The 23,831-nt window shown below is 38.8% G+C and overlaps 2 protein-coding genes across 4 annotated transcripts in view; both read right to left on the minus strand.

Annotated features, from left to right (window-relative positions):
- The window catches only part of LOC309388924 (arf-GAP with SH3 domain, ANK repeat and PH domain-containing protein 1-like), a 48,120-nt gene extending 42,861 nt beyond the window's left edge, over nt 1-5,259 (minus strand). For both annotated transcript variants that reach the window (XM_081946695.1, XM_081946694.1), the window contains exons 1-2: nt 5,060-5,259; nt 1,107-1,179 (exon numbers count right to left, since the gene is read on the minus strand). In XM_081946695.1, the coding sequence (XP_081802821.1) occupies nt 1,107-1,179; nt 5,060-5,185 (199 nt within the window). In that variant the 5' untranslated portion in view covers nt 5,186-5,259. The remainder of the gene's footprint in view (nt 1-1,106; nt 1,180-5,059) is intronic.
- Nucleotides 5,260-7,322: 2,063 nt separating this feature from the next.
- The window catches only part of LOC309390156 (fer-1-like protein 4), a 62,140-nt gene continuing 45,631 nt past the window's right edge, over nt 7,323-23,831 (minus strand). Inside the window, exons 32-45 of one of the 2 annotated variants that reach the window (XM_081949242.1) lie at nt 23,264-23,303; nt 22,324-22,430; nt 21,689-21,820; nt 19,897-20,007; nt 19,016-19,143; nt 17,940-18,110; nt 17,595-17,749; nt 14,894-15,072; nt 14,277-14,362; nt 13,530-13,628; nt 11,814-12,055; nt 10,780-11,066; nt 9,426-9,526; nt 7,323-8,481 (exon numbers count right to left, since the gene is read on the minus strand). In XM_081949242.1, coding sequence (XP_081805368.1) covers nt 8,301-8,481; nt 9,426-9,526; nt 10,780-11,066; nt 11,814-12,055; nt 13,530-13,628; nt 14,277-14,362; nt 14,894-15,072; nt 17,595-17,749; nt 17,940-18,110; nt 19,016-19,143; nt 19,897-20,007; nt 21,689-21,820; nt 22,324-22,430; nt 23,264-23,303 — 2,019 coding nt within the window. In that variant the 3' untranslated portion in view covers nt 7,323-8,300. The remainder of the gene's footprint in view (nt 8,482-9,425; nt 9,527-10,779; nt 11,067-11,813; nt 12,056-13,529; nt 13,629-14,276; nt 14,363-14,893; nt 15,073-17,594; nt 17,750-17,939; nt 18,111-19,015; nt 19,144-19,896; nt 20,008-21,688; nt 21,821-22,323; nt 22,431-23,263; nt 23,304-23,831) is intronic. The other variant, XM_081949241.1, reaches the window with a different exon arrangement.

The raw sequence follows: 23,831 nt of genomic DNA on the forward strand, positions 1-23,831 counted from the left end.
AGGGCTTATTCAACAATCCATAGTTAAAACAAACTGGGGCACATTTTATTTTGTGAATCCAGCCTTTTTCTTGCATGCACAGATGTGTTTTTAAGCAGAGTGTATATATTTAGTCTGCAGCACCCAAAAGAGTTTATTCACATGTAACAAAGATGTACACAACATCAGTGAAGAGCCAATTTCCATGGAGTTCAGCAAGATTGTCTGCAGTGGGTAGCATTTGCATCTACAGCTTGACACAGAATTCTAGAATGTCTCCTTTGCAGGGAAACCAGGTTTTCATGGACAAAATGAAAAGGGTTTGAGACAGGGGTGTCCAAACGTGGCAACTTTAAGACTTGTGGACTTCAACTCCCAGAATTCCCCAGCCAGCAGAGCTGGCTGGGGAATTCTGGGAGTTGAAGTCCACAAGTCTTAAAGTTGCCACGTTTGGACACCCCTGGTTTAAGATAAGGGAGCTGCTTAGTGTTAGGTATGTACTGAGTTGGAATTTCTTTGTCATGCCTGAACAAAGTATATTTGTCAGGTAGCAGTCCTATGCATCCTACCTGAAATGGCAGTTTGTGCAATACATTTACCCAGTGGGGACATAAAATCAACTTTTCTTTCTTTGCATGACATGGACTGGGCTTATGTTGTCTACAAGATATTTATAGTTCAGTATCAGCTGCCTCTCCCTCCCCCTTTCTCTTTTTGGCTCCTTTGAGGACGTATTTACTCCTGGCAACAGCCTGGGCAAGTCCCTGTAGTTTTCTTGGCAAAGTCTTTCAGAAATGATTTGCCATTGCCTGCTTCTTAGAGCTGAGAGGGAGTGACTGGCCCAAGGTCACCCACCTGGTTTCATGCCTAAGCTGGGACTAGAACTCAGAGTCTCCCAGTTTCTAGCCTGATTCCTTTACCACTACACCAAACTAGCTCTCTAAACAGCCTTACTAAATTCAACATTCCTATTAAAGCTTAGTATTTCTGGATACCTGTATTTTTAAGAATTGAAAGAACTAAAAGAATTAGACTTTAAAAATAACTCTGTAGGCATACAGAAATATCATTCTGGCCTGCCAGATTTGGCTGCCTTGGCTACATCCCATTTCCTGTTGCATTCTGACCTTGTCCAGTCGTGTGCTCTGCTTTGACCGCTTTCCTCATTTTTTGCAGGACATTTCGATCTGAATCCAAGTCCTAAAAGCATTTAAAAAAAGAAAGACTAAGCAGATGTTCTCTTCTGACCACAACCATAGTCACCGCAATTGGGAAAAGTATATTATTGCAGAGTTATCAACATGCTAATGCTTTAATTTTGCAGTTCATTAGGGGTATTTGGATTACTGCAATACAGAGTACATGAGGTTGCCCTTGAAAACCACCCAGAAGTTACAACTGGTCCAGAATGCAGAGACATGAACTGTGTTGGGCGTCCTGTGGGAAAAGGGTACATAAATGTGGAGAAAAATTTTGACAGCTACATCATATGGAAGGTGGTACTTCCCCGGAGTCTTACATCTCTCTCTCATTTTATATATATCAAAATATCATTATTACTTACATATTAGCAGTTTAGGTTTACTTCAAATTCTTTAACATCTTCAGTCCTACTTTATATCACTTCTAACCATTTCATTATATTAACAATTGCACTGTGTTTTTAAATCATTTCTGTGACCTAAGTCTCATTGCTGTGTCTTCTCCCCTGTCTGTTGGCTGAGCCATGGCTCCTCCCCCCTTCATATCTTGTGCAGTGTCTCTTGTTTCATCTAGGAGGTTCTTGTGTTTTTCCATGAAGCTTCTGCCTCCACTACTGTATTAATTCTCACTCTACCCCCCTCCCCGAAAATTAACAAGCCTTCTGGAATTAACCACCTAAACCAGATATTTTTTTCATATAATTTTTTAGTTAGAAAGAAGAAAGGTGCTAATATCTTTAAAGCCCTATATAGCATAGGACAAAGTTATCTGCAGGACTGCCTTGCTTGCAGCAGATAAAGTAGGCATGTTGCAAGTCCTTTCCCTTAAACATTGCCATCTTGTGGATCCTTGGAAGCTTTCCTTTTCTATTGCAGGCCTTGCCCTATGATACTCCCTTCTCTAATTTCAAAGTGCACCTACCCCTTTTTCTGGATGAGATCTGACTCCAATACCCCAAGCAGTGGGATAGGTGAGGTGAGGTGAGAATGTGTGTTGCAACTGAGAAATAGGGTGGTAGTGCCAGGTCTCTCTGTTTTATTGTTTTCAGTTTTAGGACTGTATATATTTATGGAATGAAAGCTACCCAGAGTTGGTTTTAAAATGGGCAGCTATACAAATGCTATAAATAAATAAATTCTGTAATTTTCTCCCCTGCACCTCAAGATAAGAATAACCTCATCAGTTCTCAGCTTCTGAAGGTCCTTCAAGATCTGGTTTTACCAGCAGGCCTGGGATACCAGGGGACAAATGAACTAGTGAGGTGGCTCCATTGCTATGGATGTCCCTTCATCTAAAAAAACTATACAAACTACTAAGACAAGTATAATGTTTTAAACAGTGGTGGGATTCAAAAAATTTTACTACTGGTTCTGTGGGCGTGGCTTGGTGGGCGTGGCTTGGTGAGCTGGCAGGGGAAAGTTACTGCAAAATCCCCATTCCCTCCCTATCCCACGAACCTGCTTTCCAGCTCCGTTCTCCTGTTCAGTGCAACAAAAGAAGATCATCTGGGAGGCTGGGAGGCAGTGGGGTGGGGCCAGCCTATTTGCCAGTTCTCCGAACTACTCAAAATTTCCACTACCGCTTCTCCAGACCCTGTCAGAACTGGCTGAATACCACCTCTGGTTTTAAATACTTGTTAATGAAAATGATTTTGGATATTTATTATTTTAGTTTGTTGTATACTTCCAAGAATCACTTGTTTGTGAGATGGCTGATTATATATATATATAAATAAATACACTCATACAAATACTGGAAAGCATGGGTGAGAATTGCTAGCAATTTATTATGCTTTTTGCTTTTTGTGTGGAATGAAGATAATGAGGGTTTGTCACTGTACAGTTGGTGGAAGTTCAAGGTGTGAACTAACTAGACAAGACTTTCTTATTTTATTTTTCTGTTGATCAGATGGACAGCCCTGAAATCATTAATTACATGATCTACAGGTGGATAAATGCTATTCAATAAGCACGAATAAGACCTACTGCTTCTTGTGGCTTAGATTGCACATAATTTACCAAATTAAACCTTAAACTAAAGAAAATAAATAAAGTAGTCAGACCAAAATAAAACCTCAGCAATGTTCCATATGTGACAAATGTGAAAAATATCTTTAATGTAATAGTTATTGTAAACAGAGTGGCTCTCAGAACTCTACGCTGAAAATGGAGGCATAAATAAAAATGAAGCAAACAGAAAACATTTAGAAATGAAAAAAGTAAAAGAAAAATGGCTGTCAGTTGACATGCTGAATGGCAACAGAGACAGGAAAATTTGTGCAGCTAAACTCTGAATTTTAGGTAAAAATACAGAGAGACAAAGAGTTATGTCTGAATAACCAATTCAAAGAAATTAAGGACAACAGAAAAATAGGAGGATAAAAAATAGGGGTTTTTTTTAAAGTAAGAAAATTGCAGAAATCAAAGGAGGCGAGCACATACGTCTTGAGAAGAACAGAACAAAAGATTGTGAAAGCATAAATGCATGAAAAGATTTTATCACAGAACTACAATCAGACATTCTGGAAAATAAAGCTAACCTGGGCCCTACAAAATATTGCTAATAACAAACCAACAGGAGTTGATTAAATTCTAGAAGAAATATTTAAAAGTGTCCAAAGGATTGGGAATATTAATTTATTTCCCAGTATCAAAAATTAACAGTGCTAAAGCATACTCAGTCGCACTATCTCACACACTACAGTAGTAAAATAATGCCTGAGGAAATAATGTCAGAGTGCTAATTAAGAGAACTAATAATGAAGATAAAGCTTAGGACTTATAATGTGAACTCCACCAACGTTTCCTTTTCCTGATGCTACATGTTTTTCCCCTCCAAACTATTAATATTATTTTCTGGTTTCCTGCTATCAATTTTAAATTAAATGTTACACCCTGTCCTAACTTTTAACAAACTTTTGATAGCTTTCAGGATCTGCTCAGCTCTTTGCAAAACTTAACTAGCTATCCCTTTCTAGAACCTTCTTCACAATAAGTGTGGCTATTGGGAAACTAAAATGAAAGATGTGCAACACATTTTAAAAGAGGAAATGAAAAAGTAAGAGAGGCAGAAATGGTTTTAAAAATCATAAGCAACAAATATTTACTGCATCCCTTCCATAGCTGTATAAAAGATACCCTACCTCTTATCCTTTGAAATATGTCACTTATACATGTTATATGGTGCTTTCTCAGAATGAAGCCTCATTTATTTTCATGTGATTCATTCTCAAGTAATATTGTGAGAAGAAGAGCATAATCACCCCTGATAAATTGTGTAACAACTCATAAACTATGCCAAAGAGGCGTATCAACCTCTCTCAGGTTGTGCCCATGGGAATTTTGCAGTCATTAAATAAGACTCCAATTCATGGTATCTTCACCACTGCGATGAAACCTGTTAAGGCTCAGAGAAACTCTGTGCAGCTGTCCTATGATGGTCTGGCTCTACAGAGGGTAGCTGTACTGGACTGCATTTTAGGGAGTGACCATTTATTATGGTCAAACTCTTGTACATCATAACCCTTTTGTCAGCTTGGTTAGAAAGTTTTAAATGGACTGTCAACCTCTGTGAACATCTGGAGATACACATAGACATCCGTACTTTTAAAATAGAAATTTAATATTAGATTTTTTCCGTTTTCGGGAACATAATTTTTAATTGCATTTTTATTATGTAAACTGCTTTGAGCCTCTGCTTTTGAAAGAGTAATGTGCATATTATTTCACAAATAATAATTGGCTACATGTTGATAGGATGAAGTGAAATTTCCTGTGTACCCCCCACCCCCCAAAAAAGCAACCCAATAAATCATCAGCAACTGATTCAATCTAGTTGGGTCGTTGGCTTAAAGCCTTTTTCCTTGCTCCTCCCTTACCTCCTCTAAGCTGCAAACTGTGTTCCTGCATTTGCCCATGTGGCTAGTGAAGGAGGAGGTTGTTGGAGAGCTCAGATCCTCCTGGGTTTGAGAGATGAAGTCTTGGACAGAAATCAGGTCCGTCATTCTTGCATCTGAGGCGGGTGGACGTAGCAAAGGAGCGCACAGCCTTGGGCTATCCAGCAAAGTCACAGAGGTGGAAAAAAAGGGGAACAGGATTGAGAGGAAGCAGCTAAGGGTAGCTGAGAAGACCACAAACCTCTGAAAAGCAGAGCAGCAGCCGCTTGCTCACTCTCCCTCTGTAATTCTGCTTTCCTGTCCACACAGAGAGAACAGTACTTAAAGAAGTGCTCAGACTCATGCACTTTTCTACCACCCGATAATTGCCTATCTTGTGACTTTCCAAGGCCATAGAGTGACTTGGAGAAGAGTGTTTGGCTACCAATTCTCTTTAGGAAAATAGCAACAACGCCTTTCTTCTGCCAAGCTTTAAAATTTTATTTTTTAAATATATTTTTAAAATATTCAACAGTCTCAAGTATTTTCATAAACAGAAAGGCAGAGTATACATTCCATAATAAATAAAAAATAAATAAAGTTAGGCTAAAATGTTTTTTTGTGTGTGTTTAAAGTTAACTTTTTAAAAAATTCCTGGATGCTGATTACTATTTGTACAGAGATATACATACATATGGCAGACACCAAAGGTACCAAGCATCATGAAATTTCAGTTCAGCACTGGACTTTCCAAATATTCAAAACCAAATCAAAGGCATCTCCCACTGAACTCCAAATAGATATCTAGTACTGTTTGCGGTGTGATCATTGAAATGAGGTTGGTGTTCATATCTGTTCAAATCACTTCATTTAGTGCAGTACTACCGGTAGATGCATACATATTGCTTACAACACACTTTACCATAGCTGAAAGTATTTTGACACATATTTAGGAGCCAGTTGGTCCTTTGGAAATTAAAGATTAGTCAATAACATGATTTGCAGAGCAATCTGAGTTCCTAAAAGTTTGATGTTGACGGCTATAAACTGATTTTTGATACCTTTTTTGTGTGCAGTCTTGCATTGTAGATTTCCCATCCCCGCTATTTCACTATTTCAAATAGTATTTCACAACACTATTTGTTGTCTCGTGCAACAAAAATCTGCAGCAGAATACAGTGCACTCATTTCATCTCATTGTTTATCCAACTGCACTGATTTCCTATAAGAATTTGGGTACAATTCCAGCTGCCAACTATCTCCCATAAGACCCTTCATGGTACAGCTCCTGAAACAGCCTGACTTCTTCAATTATCTCTGCTCAGCCCAGAAGCTCCAGCTGAGTGGACACATTTAGAGTCTAGGCTAGTTGTTTGGTAGTAGGTGGATTATCCAAAAAAAGAACCAAAGTGACTTAGGCTTCCTGATACAGTAAAAAGCACACACTTAGTCCCCAAAACCCTCTTTTTAGTTCAAAGCCTGTGAATTATGTTCATTCACAGCCCATAATGAGTCCCAAATAGTTGTAAAGAATCCTACAATAGGCTGCCAAAGTCTTTCGGATAAGGCTGATAAGCACCCACCTTTATCTTCCTTGAAACACTGCCAAAGAAAACTTTGCTCCTCCTTTATGTCCTATGGGAGGAGCCAATCACCTCCAAGCCTTACTCCCGAGTCATCCCTTCTGTCTTAACTGTTCTTGGCTTCTGGCAGTTCTGCGCATGCGCGCACTGGGAACAAGGGGAGCCTGTTCCTCTGCCTCGCTGATGTCCGACTCTGGAGGCTGTGGAAGCAGCACATAACTCCCAGATGGCCCTGGCCCCCTCTCTACCTCTGATGCAGAGCCCTCATCTGAGCCTTCCCCAGACTCCAGGACTGGCCCATGTTCCTCCCCAACCTCCTCGCTGTCCGACTCTGCTGTCAGCTCCACAGGCTGCCAGCGGACCACAACACAAAGTAAGAGTAGAGAACTTCCCTGGAGCCTAGAACAAATGATGGGGGTCAACTTCTCCAGTCTTTTGGTTATAAAACTAATGCTTTATGTTTGGTCATGTCCACCAGAAAAGCCATTTCATCAATAGACGACCCACAGACTCCATATTATGAAAACACTTACAATATACTCTCATGATTGCCCAAATATCCAAAGCTCATACAAGTTTGCATGCTCTTTTGCTTAATAGAACATTTGGTACTGAATAACTACATAACCCTACTATCTTTCCGTTTGTCAGTATTTCTTATGTAGACGAATGTGGTTTGGTATTCCAGCAGTCTAAGTGCTCTGATCCACAAACAGCAGTACATCTCTACCTCTCTCAAATTGGATATTGTGTTATTAGCTATTTGGTAGGCATGGTTGGAGAGAGAAAATAACTGTGCTTGGTTATCTACAAAGGTTGGTGTAGACCGGACCTGCACAACTTTTGTGTGTACTTCCATGGCAAAACTCACAAAGGATTTGATACACTTAATACATCTAAAGATTCAACTAGAGCTTAATAGCTTTTTGTGTCCTCAGTGTATCACCATAGCATTCTATTCACCATGGTACAACATAACCCATGATATAGCAAGTATATGAAAAAACAGAGGTATAAATATAATTAAGTTGATCAAATCATTTTCTAAACCCCCCCCCCCCCAATTAAAATTAGTTTACTTGCATGGTTCAGTACAGTCTGTTTTCCTATGTACTGTTATATAAACACAAAATACTAACAGTGACAAGTGATAATTTTTCCAGAAATAAAGTGCATCCCACTACTGCCTTATCACCTTGTGCTGTATAATATTGGGATTTTTTTTCATAGCATGTGTTTTGACTAATTGAAATTCATTTTCCCACAGACATTTGATCTGGGAACACAAACAGCAGCAGCATAAAACTGTTAGTCTTCTTTGTATGACTAATTTTTAGTGCTTCTACACCTCCTCTTGCTTTCTTTTATTTTGTCCATAAAGTCCACAGAGTCTATTTTTCAGTGAAATGTTATCTTCAGAACTATTGACAGGTGAAAACGTATTTCAGAGACTGTTATGAATCCTATATGTGAGCAGCTTGTCTGCTCAGATAGAGGCAGTATTTCTTTCCAGTGGCAGATTCCTTTTCAAAATGCTGTACACGCAATTAGGCAGCTATATTCTATGTTCTTTAAGATCTTTGATAGAAAGTCATTGTTGTCATCCTTCTGTTCCTTTTATTAAATCCCAATACAGTATGCTGGGGAGGAAGGGTAATTCTTTAGCCATTTATTATCTTCTCGCTGATGTATCCAGGCATTGTGTAAAGAATAAGAACCAAGAATATGGTCAAAATTGCAATGAGCAGCAATGCAATGATGTACTTCTTGTACCGTTTCCAAATGAAGAAGACAAATGTTTTCATGGGGTTCACAAACCAGTTGAAGGATGTTTTGGGACGACTGAAGGAGACAAAAAAAAGGGGCAGGAACAAAAAGTATGTTTTAGATGGGGGGGAGCTAAGGAAGAAATCAAATGCTAAAATTTAAAATATACAAACCATATGCTCTGTTTTTGTTGTATGGTGGGTGACTATATACATGTTTCAAAGAAATAAATGTGACTCCCGCTGACTATACAGATTCTGGGGTTCATAAAAGGCCCCTTCTCAAGCAGAAAGTGCTCTGAGTTCATCATCCTACATTCTTTGAAGCAGGGGTGTCTAAACTTGAGAACTTTAAGACTTTGTGGACTTCAATTCCCAGGGAATTCTAGGAGTTGAAGTCCACAAAGTCTTAAAAGTTCCCAAGTTTGGACACCCCTGCTTTAAAGAATGTAGGATGATGAACACAAGGACAACAACTGTATCATTCTGTTGGCCAACAGCAAGTGATATTCAGAGAAAAATTGCTTCTCATTCTGGAGACAAGATATAGTCATCACAAGTATACAATATTCTTTGCTTCAGCCCCACAATCTGAAAAGCTAAAGATCTTCCAAACCATGTTGCCAGTTTTTAAGCTGAATATGTTCCAATCCAATTACTGTATTCTATTTAATAAGCAACATAAAGAGGCAATTTCAGAAGTATGATAATTTTGGATATAAATTTATTCTTGGTAGATTTATGTTCTCTCTCCCTTACTACTTTCCCGCTATCTGGATCTGGAAATGATAGTATTAAAATACTAAAAAATAAAGTAGAAAGGAGAGTTTCCGGACATCTGATTGGAAGTGGGCCACGTTCATATAAAATTATCTTAACATTACATTCAGCCAACTCCTCACACACCTTAGCAGGAGGATTCTAGAGAAGCTTCCACTATGTATTAATGGTACATTTTGAGTGGGAGAGCAAAATTGGGGGTATTTGTATGATCATCTGCAAACATTTATCAGCACTTACTTGGGTTTTTCCAAGGGTTCTGGTTCCTTTCTCCCCAGACCAACTGGGTTTTTTTCAGCTTCCTCTATAGTCAACAACTGAAATTCAGCTTCTACTTTTCCCTGGGGAAAAAGCAAACTGTGAAATAGCAGCTGAGATTTTCAAGTATTTGTTTATTAAAGGAAATACAACGCAGTGAACCAAAATGTTTCTCCAAGAAGCACAATTTCCACCACAGTTGAAAGCCAATTAAATCTAAAATTAATCCATCAAATTTACTGCAAAGAGTAGAAATCCATGTCTGTAGAATCAACCATCAGAGAAATGGGAGAGGTCGGTTGAGAGTCTTTAAGAACAACTGCTCTGATACCTAGAAAATGTGTGGTGGCTTCTGACAATATATGAGGCACCCATTATTTTTTGTTCTGTGTTTTATGTTATGTGTGACACTCTTTAAAACACATTTCCTAGCAAGATGAAGATAGTTCCACTGTGGTCAGATAGTGCAGATCCCATTAAATTCTAGATTGGGAACCTTTTTTAATCAGGAAGCTTTTCTGATTATGAAGTTCATCTTTTCACATTTTCTTCTCCTTGGAGATAGGTTTGATCTTTCCCCTGAAACATTGGCATAAGCCCTTTGGAACTTTTTATTTTGAATTCTTCTTTTTCCCTGTCAGCTTTTGATTTAATATTGATAGCTTCCACAAATATACAAGTTTCAAAGTATAGTCTGATGCTTTTCCTAATATCTGGAAACTGAAGATGGATTCAGCCTGGTGTCTTTCTGTAAAAGGCAATTTCATAAGGAAGCATCACAATTATCAGAAAACTATGGTTTTCCAGCTTTATCTCAAATAAAGAAGGAAGTAGCAGTAGGAAGATCAGGAAAACAGACATATTTTTAAGGATTAGGTAAAGGTAAAAGTTCCCCTCGCGCATATGTGCTAGTCATTCTTGACTCTAGGGGGCGGTGCTCATCTCCGTTTCAAAGCTAAAGAGCCAGCACTGTCTGAAGAAGTCTCCATGGTCATGTGGCTGGCATGACTAAACGCCGAAGGCACAAGGAACGCTGTTACTTTCCAACCAAAGTTGGTCCCTATTTTTCTACTTGCATTTTTACATGCTTTCAAACTGCTAGGTTGGCAGAAGCTGGGACAAGTAATGGGAGCTCACTCCATTACGCGGTGCTAGGGATTTGAACTGCTAAGCTGCCAACCTTTCTGATTGACAAGCTCAGCGTCTTAGCCACTCAGCCACCGCATTCCTCATTTTTAAGGAATGGGAACCCTAAAATAAAAGCTGGGTTTGAGCCCATGTAATTTACTCCTTAATCTTTCAGGCACCACTTCAATATTGCTGCATGTTTTCTTACAGTTAAGATGAAGATGTTCCCACTAGGATCTGAAAACTCCACATCTTCTGGCTTAACGGATCTCCTCCATTTCTTCTTCTTCTTCTTTTTCTTCTGCTTAGCCTCCTTCTCTTCCCTTTCAATGTCTTCCTGACCTTTCAATTTAATGAAGGGCCACCACCCTTTCATTCGTTTGTTTCGGAAGATAGAAAACCGTGGCATGGCCTTTTCCTTGGCCATCTTGATAGTGCACTGCTCTGAACTCTTGGCAGCTCTCACCATATCATTCAGCTTTAACTCAATGGATCCTAGAAAAGTTCAAACAACAGAGAATCTCAGGCACTCTCCCACTTACATAATGTAATATATATATAATATGTGCAATAATTTCAAAACGGGTAAGAATTTACTGGGAATTATATTAATTTTGGTCATAGTTAGCATGGCATCAAATCTTGATAGCCAACATAACTGAAGAAATCACAACTAGATTTTAATGTCATCTTGTTGAATCCTGCTCAACTTGTGGTCATAAACCAAGGAGCACCTGCAAATAAATGTAACTGATAGCCAGACTAGATCAAAGCTTTTGAACTCATAAGATAACCCTGGCGTTCTAGACCTGACATTGTAATATCTTGTAACCGCTGGGTGGTGCTGCATATTCATTTTTCTCCTTTACTGCTTTACCAAAGATACAGATTTTGTATCTATAAATAGGTAAGGTGACTTTCATTGCATATAGCCGCATAAAACATCCAAAACTGAACAAGGAGAAGAGGCTCTTGCCAAATTGTCCCTGGCATTCTGGGACATGTCCTGTGAATAATAGCCTGGGAATTTAAGTAGTTCTTTTTCCTGTTTCTGGCTCCCTCTTTATTTCATATTAACTACCTTAATAGAAGAACAGAACACCTTTAAGAAGCAAATCAAGTTCAGATAACTGGGAACAAAATTATAGATGATCTTTTTCTCCTAAATGTTCTCCTATTTGTGCCATGCATTCACACACTAAAACAAGCTAACATTCCGATTCTGTGCATTGAAAAGAATACCTAGGAAATCATTTGCCGAAATCCTGTCGTAATCCCAGACTTGAAAGACTAAGACAGCTGGTTCACGGAATTCTGACTCCTCCAGAGAAAAAATAGAATCCTTCTTTTTGTACGTTATCTCTTTCTCCGTTGGAAGGTAATCGAAGCGGAAGACAAACCGCCAGTTGAAGTTGCCTTCCCCAGTCAACGAATTAAAATGAACGTCTGTTTCTTGCTTGTCTTTCTCCAGTCCTTTGATCCAGCTGCAGGAGAATTTTTCATTAGCAGCTGGCAACATTTTAACATAAAGATGTTTCAGAGTACAGGTAGTCCTCGACTTACAACAGTTCATTTAGTGACTGTTCAAAGTTACAATGGCATGGGGAAAATGACTTATGACCATTTTTCACACTTATGACCTTTGTAGCATCCCCACGATCATGGGATCAAAATTCAGATGCCTGGCAACTGACTCATACCTATGACTGTTGCTGTGTCCAAAGGTCATGTGATCATCTTTTGCAATCTTTTGATAGCAAAATCAATGGGGAAGCGAGATTAATTTAACAACCATGTTACTAACTTATCAACTGCAGTGATTCACTTAACAACAGTGGCAAGAAAGGGTGTAAAAGGGGGCAAAATTCACTTAAGAAATGTTTCACTTTACAATGTGATTTCTAAACTTCCCAGCTGGATCCCGAGAAGCAGAGTCATGGAGGAAGCTGGATTTACTGAATAAATGCACGATTTCTTTAACAACTGCGGTAATTCTCTTAACAACTGTGGCAAAAATGGTCAGAAAATCGGCCACAATTCACTTAACAACTGTCTTGCTTAACAATGGAAATGTGGGGCTCCATTGTGATTGTGAGGACTACTTATGTAGGACAGACAGTGTATTTTTATATGCAAGTTTGAAAAAAAAAGCAGCAGCAGCATTATTTAGGTGCCCCAAGCCAAAGTCTGTATGAGTAGAGTAATATTTGCTATAAAAATGAAAAAATGTTTTATTTACTTATTTATTTATTTACTTACTTACGGATTTATTTTAGAAAAATTATATTGCCACTTATTCGCACATGGCAACTCAAGGCAGTTTACACAAATATAAAAATAACATATATAAAAAATAAAACTAATAGAAGAAAATAATCAAATAATAGCTCCCCACTCCCCCACCCTGGTGACAACATATCTCACAAGCCTTTTAATGGGCTCCATCCCTCTCTGGGTTCCCTAGGCCCACTGGCAGAACCAGGTCTTCAGCGCCTTCCTGAAGAGTGTTAGAGTGGGAGCCATTCTAATCTCTGGGGAAATGATGTTCCATAGGGTGCCACCACGGAGAAGGTCCTTCTTCTGGGTCCCACCAGGTGTATTTCCCTAGGGGATGGAACCCGCAACATTCCTTGCCACCCTGCTCTAGTGGGTCAGGTAGATGTGACTGGCAAGAGACGGTCCCTCAGATAAACTGTTAAATTGATTAAGTCCCAAATAGCAAGGAAAAATCCACAAATTGAGAGTGTAAATTAAAATTCACATCATACAAAGTGCTGTTTCTTTAAAAACCCAACAAAAAAAACCATGTGGCAGGAGGAATTTGTTTCAAGATAATTATGAATTAACCTTCCACACACAAATACAATCTATTAAAGTTCAATTTGCACATTTAATGAAACAGAAAGAATGGCCCAGGGACAGGTTCCTGATTGTTTTAACCTATCCCAGCAAATGCACCTTTTGACATATATGTCACTGGAAATTTCTCCTGTTATTGGATTGACGTCATCAAGAATCACGTCATCTGTATTCCAGATAATGACACGTAGTTCATAACTGGGAAAGAAGAAGAAAAACCAAAGACAATAATGATTTTCTTGCAAATCCTGAGAAATTTGTTGGTTGATCTGTTAATTAATTGCAAAGATACATACAAGATGGGGGCAGTGAAGCCCCTTGCCAGGGTTCTTGGCAGAAAAAGGCCTCTTTGACAAACAAATCCTTACAGTAATTGCAGATTCTCTGCATTTGGTTTAATGCTAAACTAAAATGCATTCAATGTGATTTCCATGGTTTCAAAACTAGAATTACAGATTATTTTCATATATTGAGTGAATCTAAATTTGACTCTAGCTTGTTAGTCATTCCATTAATTCTGAGGCAAGATACAGCTGCATATTTCTCTTGCTTTATTATACATATATTATCTTCTATGCTTAACAGCATATTACCCACAAGTGTGCACCTTTCCACTTGAAAAGGCATCCAGATGAAATTATTGTTTCCAAGAATATTAAATGCACTTTTTACTCATATACAACGAGATGCAATTTGCAGTTGGAAAGTAGATAAAAGGTTAGATGTTTGCAGCATCAGAGAATTTCAAGTCACAAATCTTTACCCAGTGCACAATACACAAAACAAATTCTATGATGGTAAAATAAATATTGATTCAGTTTCCTGTTCACAGAGGTTTCTCTCTACCTGATTGGAAGTCGTGGTTTGATGTTGACAGGTGGTGGTGCAGGGACATCATTTGGAAACATGTCAATCCACATGTGGAGAGAACCCTGGACAAACAAGAACAACAAAAAGTCACTTGGCAATGTTCTCTCCTTTGTTGGTCAATAGACTAAGTTGATTGGTATTACTCCATGCATCCGTTTTTTTTTTACACTGCAACCTGGGAATTCTGGTGTGAAGAGAGATTAAGACAGTGAGCTGTCACATAGATAGCAAAATTGGAGGGATGGGGGAACCACCCAGGAAGAAGATAATGGCAAACAATATTTATAATTATGTGTATACTGCCATATCTATAAAGACACCAGGAACTGAGCTTGATTTGGCCAGAGCAACCGTATCAACCCGTATTGCTATGATTGTACTAGAGCAGCCTTCGGTCCTCCGAGGGTTATTATGGGAGTTGAAATCCCATAACATAAGGCATATGTTAGAGAGGACCTCATTTGACAGCAGACCATGCATGCGTTCCTACAAATATTTGCAGTCAGCAGCTGCTATGTTACAGATACAAATGTAAATGTTGAACACAAAATATAACAGTGCTATAGTATGTATAAATCAACTTTCTGCTTTACCTGGAGAATACCGGGGTTATCTGGATTGTAAATGGATCGAACTTCCACATGTTCTGGTACTAATTTGCACCCATACTCAGGCATTTCATCCCAGTGTTGAAGAACATGCAAAGCCTTGTGCTCATCATAGGCAGACCAGGTATCGTCATTATTTTCTTTATCGTCTTTTGCCAAGGCTTCTGAAATATAACCAAACACAGATTCTAACAGGCACTTCTTCAAGTCTGGATTCAATTCAGTAATTAATGTGATATGAGATTTAGAATAGAATAGAATAGAATAGAATAGAATAGAATAGAATAGAATAGAAGAGAAGAGAAGAGAAGAGAAGAGAAGAGAAGAGTTGGAAGGGACCTGGGAGATATTCTAGTCCAACCCCCTGCTTAGCCAGGAAACCCTACAACACTTCAGACAAATCTATTTAAAAACTTCTCTAAGTGGAACCCATTAATCAAGACTTGCTAAGAGTCCCAGTATTGAGGGAATCCATGTTCAGAGACTCTGGGCTCAGTGAATTTTCTTTGAAGCAGGGTTTTTTTGCATTGCAATTGTTTCAGAAGCACTGAGGTGCTTCCGGGTTGAAAGGATTAGCCAATGGGGGACAAACAATTGGGGACTCCTTTCACGTCCCTGGCAGGAGCTGGAGTGAAGGAGGGGAGCTCAATTCCACTCCATGACAGTGTTCAGATCTCAAACATGGACTTCCTAAATTCCAACCCAGCATCCTAACCATGCCAGGCCCCATGCTCCCTTTGGAGCAGTTTACTCTCAGATGTACAGGCTGCCCCTTCTTACATTTTCAAAGATTCTTAAAAAACATGTTCCCTTTAGAAAAACAAACATTTGCAAATGAATAAGATCATGCTGTCCCTGAGTAATCTTACACTGGATTGATGTTTTATTATTGATTGTATTATACCTCATTATATCAATACTGTTTTGGGGTAAGAGTAGCATTTATGTTAAAGGAATATATAAATTATCCTTCTGAAAGATACCAAGCATGAAATTTCCTTTTTTTTAAAAATCCAAGCATCTAAGTAGCAAATTAACATTTTAACTAATAAGGCACTATGGCTCTATGATTAAGACTGGTTCTATCATATTGAAACTCGAGATTGACAGAAATATGGTTAAGAGAAACATATTTACTTCAATAATTTCCAAGACTTAATAATGAATTGTTCCTTAGAGTAATGAAGAAGTAGCTGAATCAAAGAAATCCTACAGCACTTATTACCTAGTAGATGACTGAGGAATGGTAATTGTTGACCTATCTTCAAAAAGGAAAAAGAAAGGAGGATCTAGGGATTCAGCTCTCACATCAGTAATGGGGAAGATTCTAGAGCAGATCAATAAAGGTTCAAAAAAATCTTCGAAAACTATTTGAATTACCAAAAGGCAACAAAAATTTGTCAAGAACAAATTCTTGCCAGATGACTTTCCATTTTTTAACCATTTTAGTGAAAGTAAACTGTGAATAACCAGGTAGCAACTTAGTAAGGTTGGGCAAAGCATTTCATGCATAGACAGAACAAATTGTTCTGGAGAGTCTGGGCACAGACTCAAACATGCCTGTTCTATCTTTATGTTAGCCTACAAGACAGTTTGGAACGTGTGTATTGTTCATTCATAGACCCAGAACATGCAGGCTCCAGGGTGAAGAGAGTGGTGGAAAAAGGACTGTCAGTGAAGGAAACAGTGCACAGAAGTGACTGCAGAAAGGGAAAGAACATATGGAGAGATCAGAGGAGGGCAAATGCATATGGGAAGAAAGCAAATCCAAAACAAGATGTTCAGGGTTTGGTTAAATTAGACTGACAAGACACAAAGTGTTTATTCTGTGCTCACAAAGTATACCTTACACATCATGCATGCTCCCATAAACTAGTGGACCTGGTCACACGATGAATCTGTATGTATATGCAGGGCCGGATTTAGATGAAAAGAGGCCCTAGGTTATTCCACTTATGGGGCCCTTTCACCTCCCATTTTTAAGTTTGTAAATTACATGAGAGATAATAAAATACATCATTACTATGATATATATCAATATATTAAATGAAACATGTTGTAATTGGTACTAACCTTTATAAAAAATGTGGCATGGATAATAAATAAAAATAAAAGGTCCCTCTTGATCTTGAGGCCCTAGGCTGAAGCCTAGTTAGCCTATAGGAAAATCCGGCCCTGTGTATATGACTCTTACTCAAGGAGTGCTCATCAATTATTCATCAAATTGAGGACAGATTTTCAACCACAAGGGATCCTCTGCTTTTTAGTATTATTATTCATGAATTAGAATGTGGATGCCCATCAAATTTCTAGATGTCCCCAAACTGGTTGGAATAACTAGTACTGTAGTCTGGAGCACGGAAATAAAATTCATTGAATTTCTTGATAAGTTTGAGGGATTGAAAATAATAGAATGTAATGTAGCAGAAACAAGCACAAAATTCTTTTGTAAGCCCTGCTTACAAAAACTGCCTCTCCGGTTAACCCTTATTATATTATAACAGCTAAGGCGAAGCGCCCATCAATGTGAGTGACGTTGAGTTGGCGATGCCCACCTAGTCACATGACCACTGAGCTCCGCCTACCCAGCCAGTCATTAGAGCAGAGAACCAGTTGTTAAATTATTTGAATTCCACCACTGCTGTTGAAATTTTAAAAAAATTATAGCAAAGGTAAGTACCATTACCTTCAGGAAAAGCTTCAGGGGGGATTTTAAAAATCTTGTTATTTACTTTGACTTCCTCTGCCCTGTACTCAGCTGAGGGGAGGGCGTTCTTCTTGCATAAACTTTCCAAGATATGCGTGGGTTTGAAAGCATCTCGCCATATATTGTAGCCTTCTCTGTAACAAATGATTACATATTGGTAAGTTGCATTTTATCAAGTTTAGATTAGATATGAAACTGTTTTATTAGTGCTGGCATTCCTATAGGGCAGAAAACATTGGGCCTTAAGCTCTATTGACAAAGCTATAGAATACTAGTAAAACGACAGAGGGATTCAGTCACCTTGACTGCTCCTATAATACATACGTGTCATATTGTGAGGCCACTCCACAATTGGCTCTGTGATTGCTGTAGAATCGGTTCTCCAAGTCAATTTTGGTCTCCCCAATTAAATCATCAGATCCAACTAAATCATGGTCAAATATTGATATAGTGAGTTCTGATTCTATAGGAAAGGATATCGAAAGCTCCAGTACTCTAAATATGAGATAGAAAGAAAACAATACCATTGGGAGATAGCAAGTAAAGACAGAACATAACAAAATAGCTTCTGTACAATAATCATTTTATTGCTTACTATAGCAGCATTTCCTTTAACTTGTATTTAATGAACATAAATGCTGAAATAAAAGAAGTGCCCGCTGGATGGATCCATTGGCAGAATGATAAAGACTATTCTTTCATTTTAAAGTCCCTGGTCCACCTTCTTTCTTTATTTTATATAGCCAGATAAGTATCAGACTCTTGCAATTGTTTTACTTTTTATTAGCAATTTGCTTTCTTTTACTCCTATTTTCATGAGCATATTAGACAGATATAACCTCAGATTCTCTCTTTCTGTGCTGAAAGGTTGTTTCCTTCTAGTTGAAGGTTTACTTCATTGCTCATGTCAATATCCATCCTTGGAATATTTCAACTTTCTTATTTCTCTGCATCAGAGTTGGATATTCAGCAGGTTCTGACCAGTTCTGGAGAACCAGTAATGGTGGAAATTTTGAGTAGTTTAGAGAACTGGTAAATACCACGTCTGAATGGCCCTGCCCCCATCTATTCTTTTCCTCTCGAGTCCCGGCTGATCAGGAGGAAATGGAGATTGTACAGTATCCTTCCCCTGCCACGCCCACCGAGCCATACCCAAGAAACCAGTAGTAATTTTTTTTAATCTCAACATTGCTATACATCACCATTCCCACAGGAAGATCCACTATCAGCCCTTAAGAATCCACACATATAAACTTAGCTGATGCTATGAAGACATATTCTTGTACTTTTATGCCTATAACTAACGGTTACATTCTTCTGAAATAGAGAAAATCTTCTGGGTAAGACAAGAATCAATTTAGAAAAGATGTGACAGATATAAGATAAAAACATATCCTTACTCTCCAAAAACTGGATTGAGCTGTTTTGGGATATATCGATCCTTGGTATTTTTTTGTTGCTGGCCAATCTTAACCACAACATAGGGATCTGCTTTGCCATTGGGATCTGCTGGTGTCAAATTAGTTGCCTAAAGAAAAAACCACGTGTGATATGGTGACAGAATACAAAAGGATGGGACAAAAAGAATTCTACAAATGGACATGGAATCAATATAATGGAATTTCCTGCAATTTGTGGTAAACCTATATCTTCCCATCTGAAAAAAAAAGGCTTAGATAGCATACAGGTGAATTTTTCCTAATGCAATTGCCTTGGAGAGTTCATGGTTTATAAACAGCACCTTCCATATTTAACCCTCCTATATTTTCCCAATCCTGGGTCTATTTTCCTAATAGGAAAACAAATCTGTTTTCCTCAAAAAAACAGTCTAGCGTGGACCTCACCCCTTTTCCAAGAAATTATGGCGTGCATAAGCACACCAGCATGCCTACCGTCCCTGTCCTATTGTCCCCATTTATTCGTACCCATTTCCTGTGTTCATGTCCATATTTATTCTTATACCTGTCATCTCATACATGGTTGACAAACTAAATAAAATAAAATAAATCTGCAAGGTAGGGGCAAGAACATCATTAGGAATTCTTCATTTGAAAATACCCAACCTGAGAATGTCAGAAGAATGTTCTGTAATAATATTTTACTTTTCAATTCAGGAAAGAATGGCACTTAAGAGCACAATAAATAAATAATGACCAGGGTTGAAATAATGACAGAATCTCTGTTATTTCATGTGCTTTGGAAATCAACCTGTCTGCAGTGTACCTCAAGAAACATTAGAATCCTAAATCTGTATTTCTGTATATGAAGTCAAAATACTTACTTTGACAATATAAATTCTGACAAGAACCTTGATGGGTCTATTTCTGGGGATGCCTTGGGAGATCTTATGTTCTGGACCTGCCTCTTCAGCTCGATAAACATAGAATGAACCCTGCAACAGAGGAAGTTGAGAAGAACATGCCGTTTATGTAGGGTTTTTTCTAATAATTTATATTTTGAAAAACCCTATTGCTGAGAAAAAGCTATTCACTTCTCCTAGCAGAATATATGTGACTTTTAATGAATTAGTATTTATTTATTCAATAGGGATGCCACTTGACTCCAACCCAGTTTCAACAGTTCACAGTGGAATAACATAAGCAACAAAAAAAAAACCCAAACCAAAGTATTAACCTGAACAAGTATAAAAGTGCAAAATTCTTACAATATAGCAATCCAAACAACAATGCCAATACAAACATCTATCCTACCCCAAGGCCAGGATAAATAGCCAGTTTTCAAGAACGACATCATCCACCTAGAGACCAAAAAGACCTCAAGAGGAACCTCATTTCAGAGGCCAGAGAACACATATTTCCTGGGTCCTGAAATATGGCACATTTAATCAAGGTGACCTGAAAAATGCCCACTCTGCCAGTTCATATCAGATTGGTAGAAACTGTGGAAGGCAGGCAGTACCTTTATAGCAGGGGTGTCAAACTCAGATCTGGTCCAGATCTGGCCTGTGAGGTGCTTAGATCTGGCCCGTGGAAGGGTTCTGGAAACAGCAAAGGCCCATCCTGCAGTGCTTCTGCCAGCAAAAATGGAGATTGGGAGGGCTGCAGGTGGCCCTCCAGCACTCCATTTGTTCTGGCAGAGGGTTGCAGGAGGCTGTTGCAGTCAAATATGGAGCTCGGGAGCCCGTTTTTGCTGGCATAGCTTTTGGGCCACCACAGATGCCCTCGACACAAGTGACGTCAAGCTGGCCACAGCCAGCTTGGCTACACCCACCGTGGCCCCCCAAAGTCAAACACAACCAGGGGTGGGATTTTACTAGTTCGGACCAGTTCGGGCAAACCTGTAGCTCTGAAGATGAGCTGGGAGCAAACCGGTTCACTCCCACAAACAAGTGGGGCCCCCATGCCCGGCGCTGCACTTTACCTACTTTTATCTTCTCAGCTGAGTCGCGCAGCAGAGTGGATTACCACACCTCAGCTCTTTTCCTTCCCAAGCAGCAATCCGAAATGTAAGTATGTGCGTGTGCACTCAAAGCGCGCGCTCAGTGAACCGGTTGTTAAACCGGTAGGAACCCACCCCTGAACACAACCCTGATGCGCTCCTCAATGAAATCAAGTTTGATACCCCTGCTTTATAGGTATTAACCGAGGACCTTGAATCACACCCAAAAGCACACCGGCAACCATTGCAGCTCATGGAGCAAAAATCCTATGGCAAGCCCATCATATTCTGAACCTGTTGAAGCTTTGGAGTGAATACCCTGCAATAACAGATTGTATTAAAATAGACTTTCTTTCAGATTAGCAGTCATATTTCCAAATTAGGATTTGCATCCAATTTTTACCTACTGCAAAAGAAAGTTCAACGTTTGTTTTAAAAAAAAACCACACCTATCTCCAGACTGCAGCAACAGGAATCTGGCTTAAGAACTATGGAAAGCAGAGAGCAAAGATACTGTCAATGAGGCTTGCATTTTATAAAGGAATGATTGAGACTGAATTGTGACTTATCGAAGAGCCCCTATGCCAAATAAATTAATGTTAATAGGAATAAATTCACTGCCATTACTACTTTGTGAAGAAAATCAAATGGTATTAATAAATAAAGATTCCTACCTTGTATTTTCCGACAAATTTTTCTTCCTCATTCCCATCTTCATCTTCACTAGCTTTTCCACGATGAAGTGGAAAAATACATAACCAGTCCTCAAAATTGTCAAACTCATTCTCTAGTTCTGAACTATAAATCTGGAATAAAAATGCGCACTATGGTAATTGATCATAACCTGAATTAGAACAGAACAGAAAACTTAATGCAAAGAAATTTTTTGTAATGACAGATTCAGTGTTTGATTTTTTTTGCTGCTGCTGCTTATCCTGTTCCTTTTTATGTTATATCCTTTTCCTATTGTGTTCAAAATTCATGTTATCAGCCAGTGATATAGGAAGTAATTCTATTTCAACAGATACAGGTGATATAGATAATACTATGAAAGATGGCTAGTCTGTCCCAAAAGTACAAACAACTCCCTCTAAATCATTTTCTGCAGTTCTTGGAACTCTTTTTGATCACTATTGACTGAACACTGGTAGTAGGTTTGCCCACATTTTGAGAGAGAAAACATTAAAATATAGCAGAACCTCTTTTCATGTGATAAAACTAGAACTGCTTCAGTAAATATACTATATTTAGCTAAATTTATAAGTGATGTCAATCAGTTTCTGTCTTTTTTCTTTGTACAAAGGCTTACTTTTAAAGTTGCTATAAGTTTCCTTTTTGGACGGACTGGCTCTGCTTCAACAACTATTTCATCTTCTACATCCTCATCAAGAAAAGCAGCATTCAGGTTTCCTCCATCTAAAGAAGATACAGCGAAATGAAAGAGGTGTTCTTCTCAGCTCACAGTGTTAGATGCTGGCTGCAATGATTCTGAGTAGTCGGGTAAAGTTAATGACTTAATTTACTTTTGTAAAGAGTCTGACAGAAGTATGCCACAGTCTTTCAGGATAAGGCTGATAAGCACCCACCTTTATCTCTCTTGAAACAGTGCCAAAGACCTAATTGGCAATTAGCTTGGCAAGGCCACACGCAGCATAGAGTCAAAACGGAGCTACAGAGTTTAAACCGACCAGAACGAACAAAGTTGCTTCCTGCAAAGGCTCACGTGCCTTTGCTCTTCCTTCATGTCTTATGGGAGGGGCCAATCATCTCCAAGTCTTACTCCTGAATCGCCCCTTTTGTCTTAACTGTTCTTGCCTTCTGGCAGCTCTGCGAATGCGCGCACTGGGAACAGGCTCCACCTGTTCCTCTGCCTTGCTGATGTCTGACTCTGGAGGCTCGAGAGGCAGCGCATAACTCCCAGATGGCACTGGGTCCCTCTCTACCTCTGATGCAGAGCCCTCGTGTGAGCCTTCCCCAGACTCCAGGACTGGCCCATGTTCCTCCCCAACCTCCTCATTGTCTGACTCTGCTGTCAGCTCTGCAGACCGCCAGCAGATCACAACAAAAGGAAACTGAAACTTCAAATAGGTAATAATCTGGAGAAATGTTGTCACTAGTATTCCTCTGCCCTGGTGTCTGCTGGGCTAATACAATTCATTCTGGGTATGCTAGAAAGGTGGAAAGTATAATTTAACACATTGGGAAGATACAGAGTTAAGGAATGCCGTTCTATAGCATGATTAGCTCACCTGTATCATTTGTGTCATCCTCGTCTTCATCACTAAGAGACTGCAAAAGAGAATAGCCTTTCACTGAGTTATAATAACAGATGTCAATCAGACTTACCATTCTATGCTGTTAATACATTTCTTACAGTTTCTAATATTGAAGACTCCTTATAGTTTTCTAATGTGAGTTTTACAGTAAAATGCTAGAAATTAATAAATGCTGCGCTCGAAACATTGATTATTTAATACGGATATTCAGCACTCTTTTTTTCTCTGCCTCTAATTTTAAATTATTTTGTGTCTCAGCCTTTTCTTCTTACTGTTCTATAGAGTTCTTATTATGGGTAACAGGACAAAGTTTTCATAGAGCTTGAAAAAATGCTGGCAGTGCAGTCCTCTACAATGATTAAGTCACACTGAGAACTAATCCTAGGTTTATTGATAAGAGAGTGCAGCCCGCCTCTATTTGGAAAATCAGTTAATGCATTGAAGAGCAAAGACAGAAGCATAGGAATGGTAAAAAAAAAAAAATCATAATCTAGATTAAATCAACATGAACACTGCCCCCTAGTTTACCTAAAAAAATCAG

Source organism: Natrix helvetica (genome assembly GCF_964273705.1).
Source record: "Natrix helvetica genome assembly, chromosome: 3".
Classification (NCBI taxonomy): domain Eukaryota; kingdom Metazoa; phylum Chordata; class Lepidosauria; order Squamata; family Natricidae; genus Natrix; species Natrix helvetica.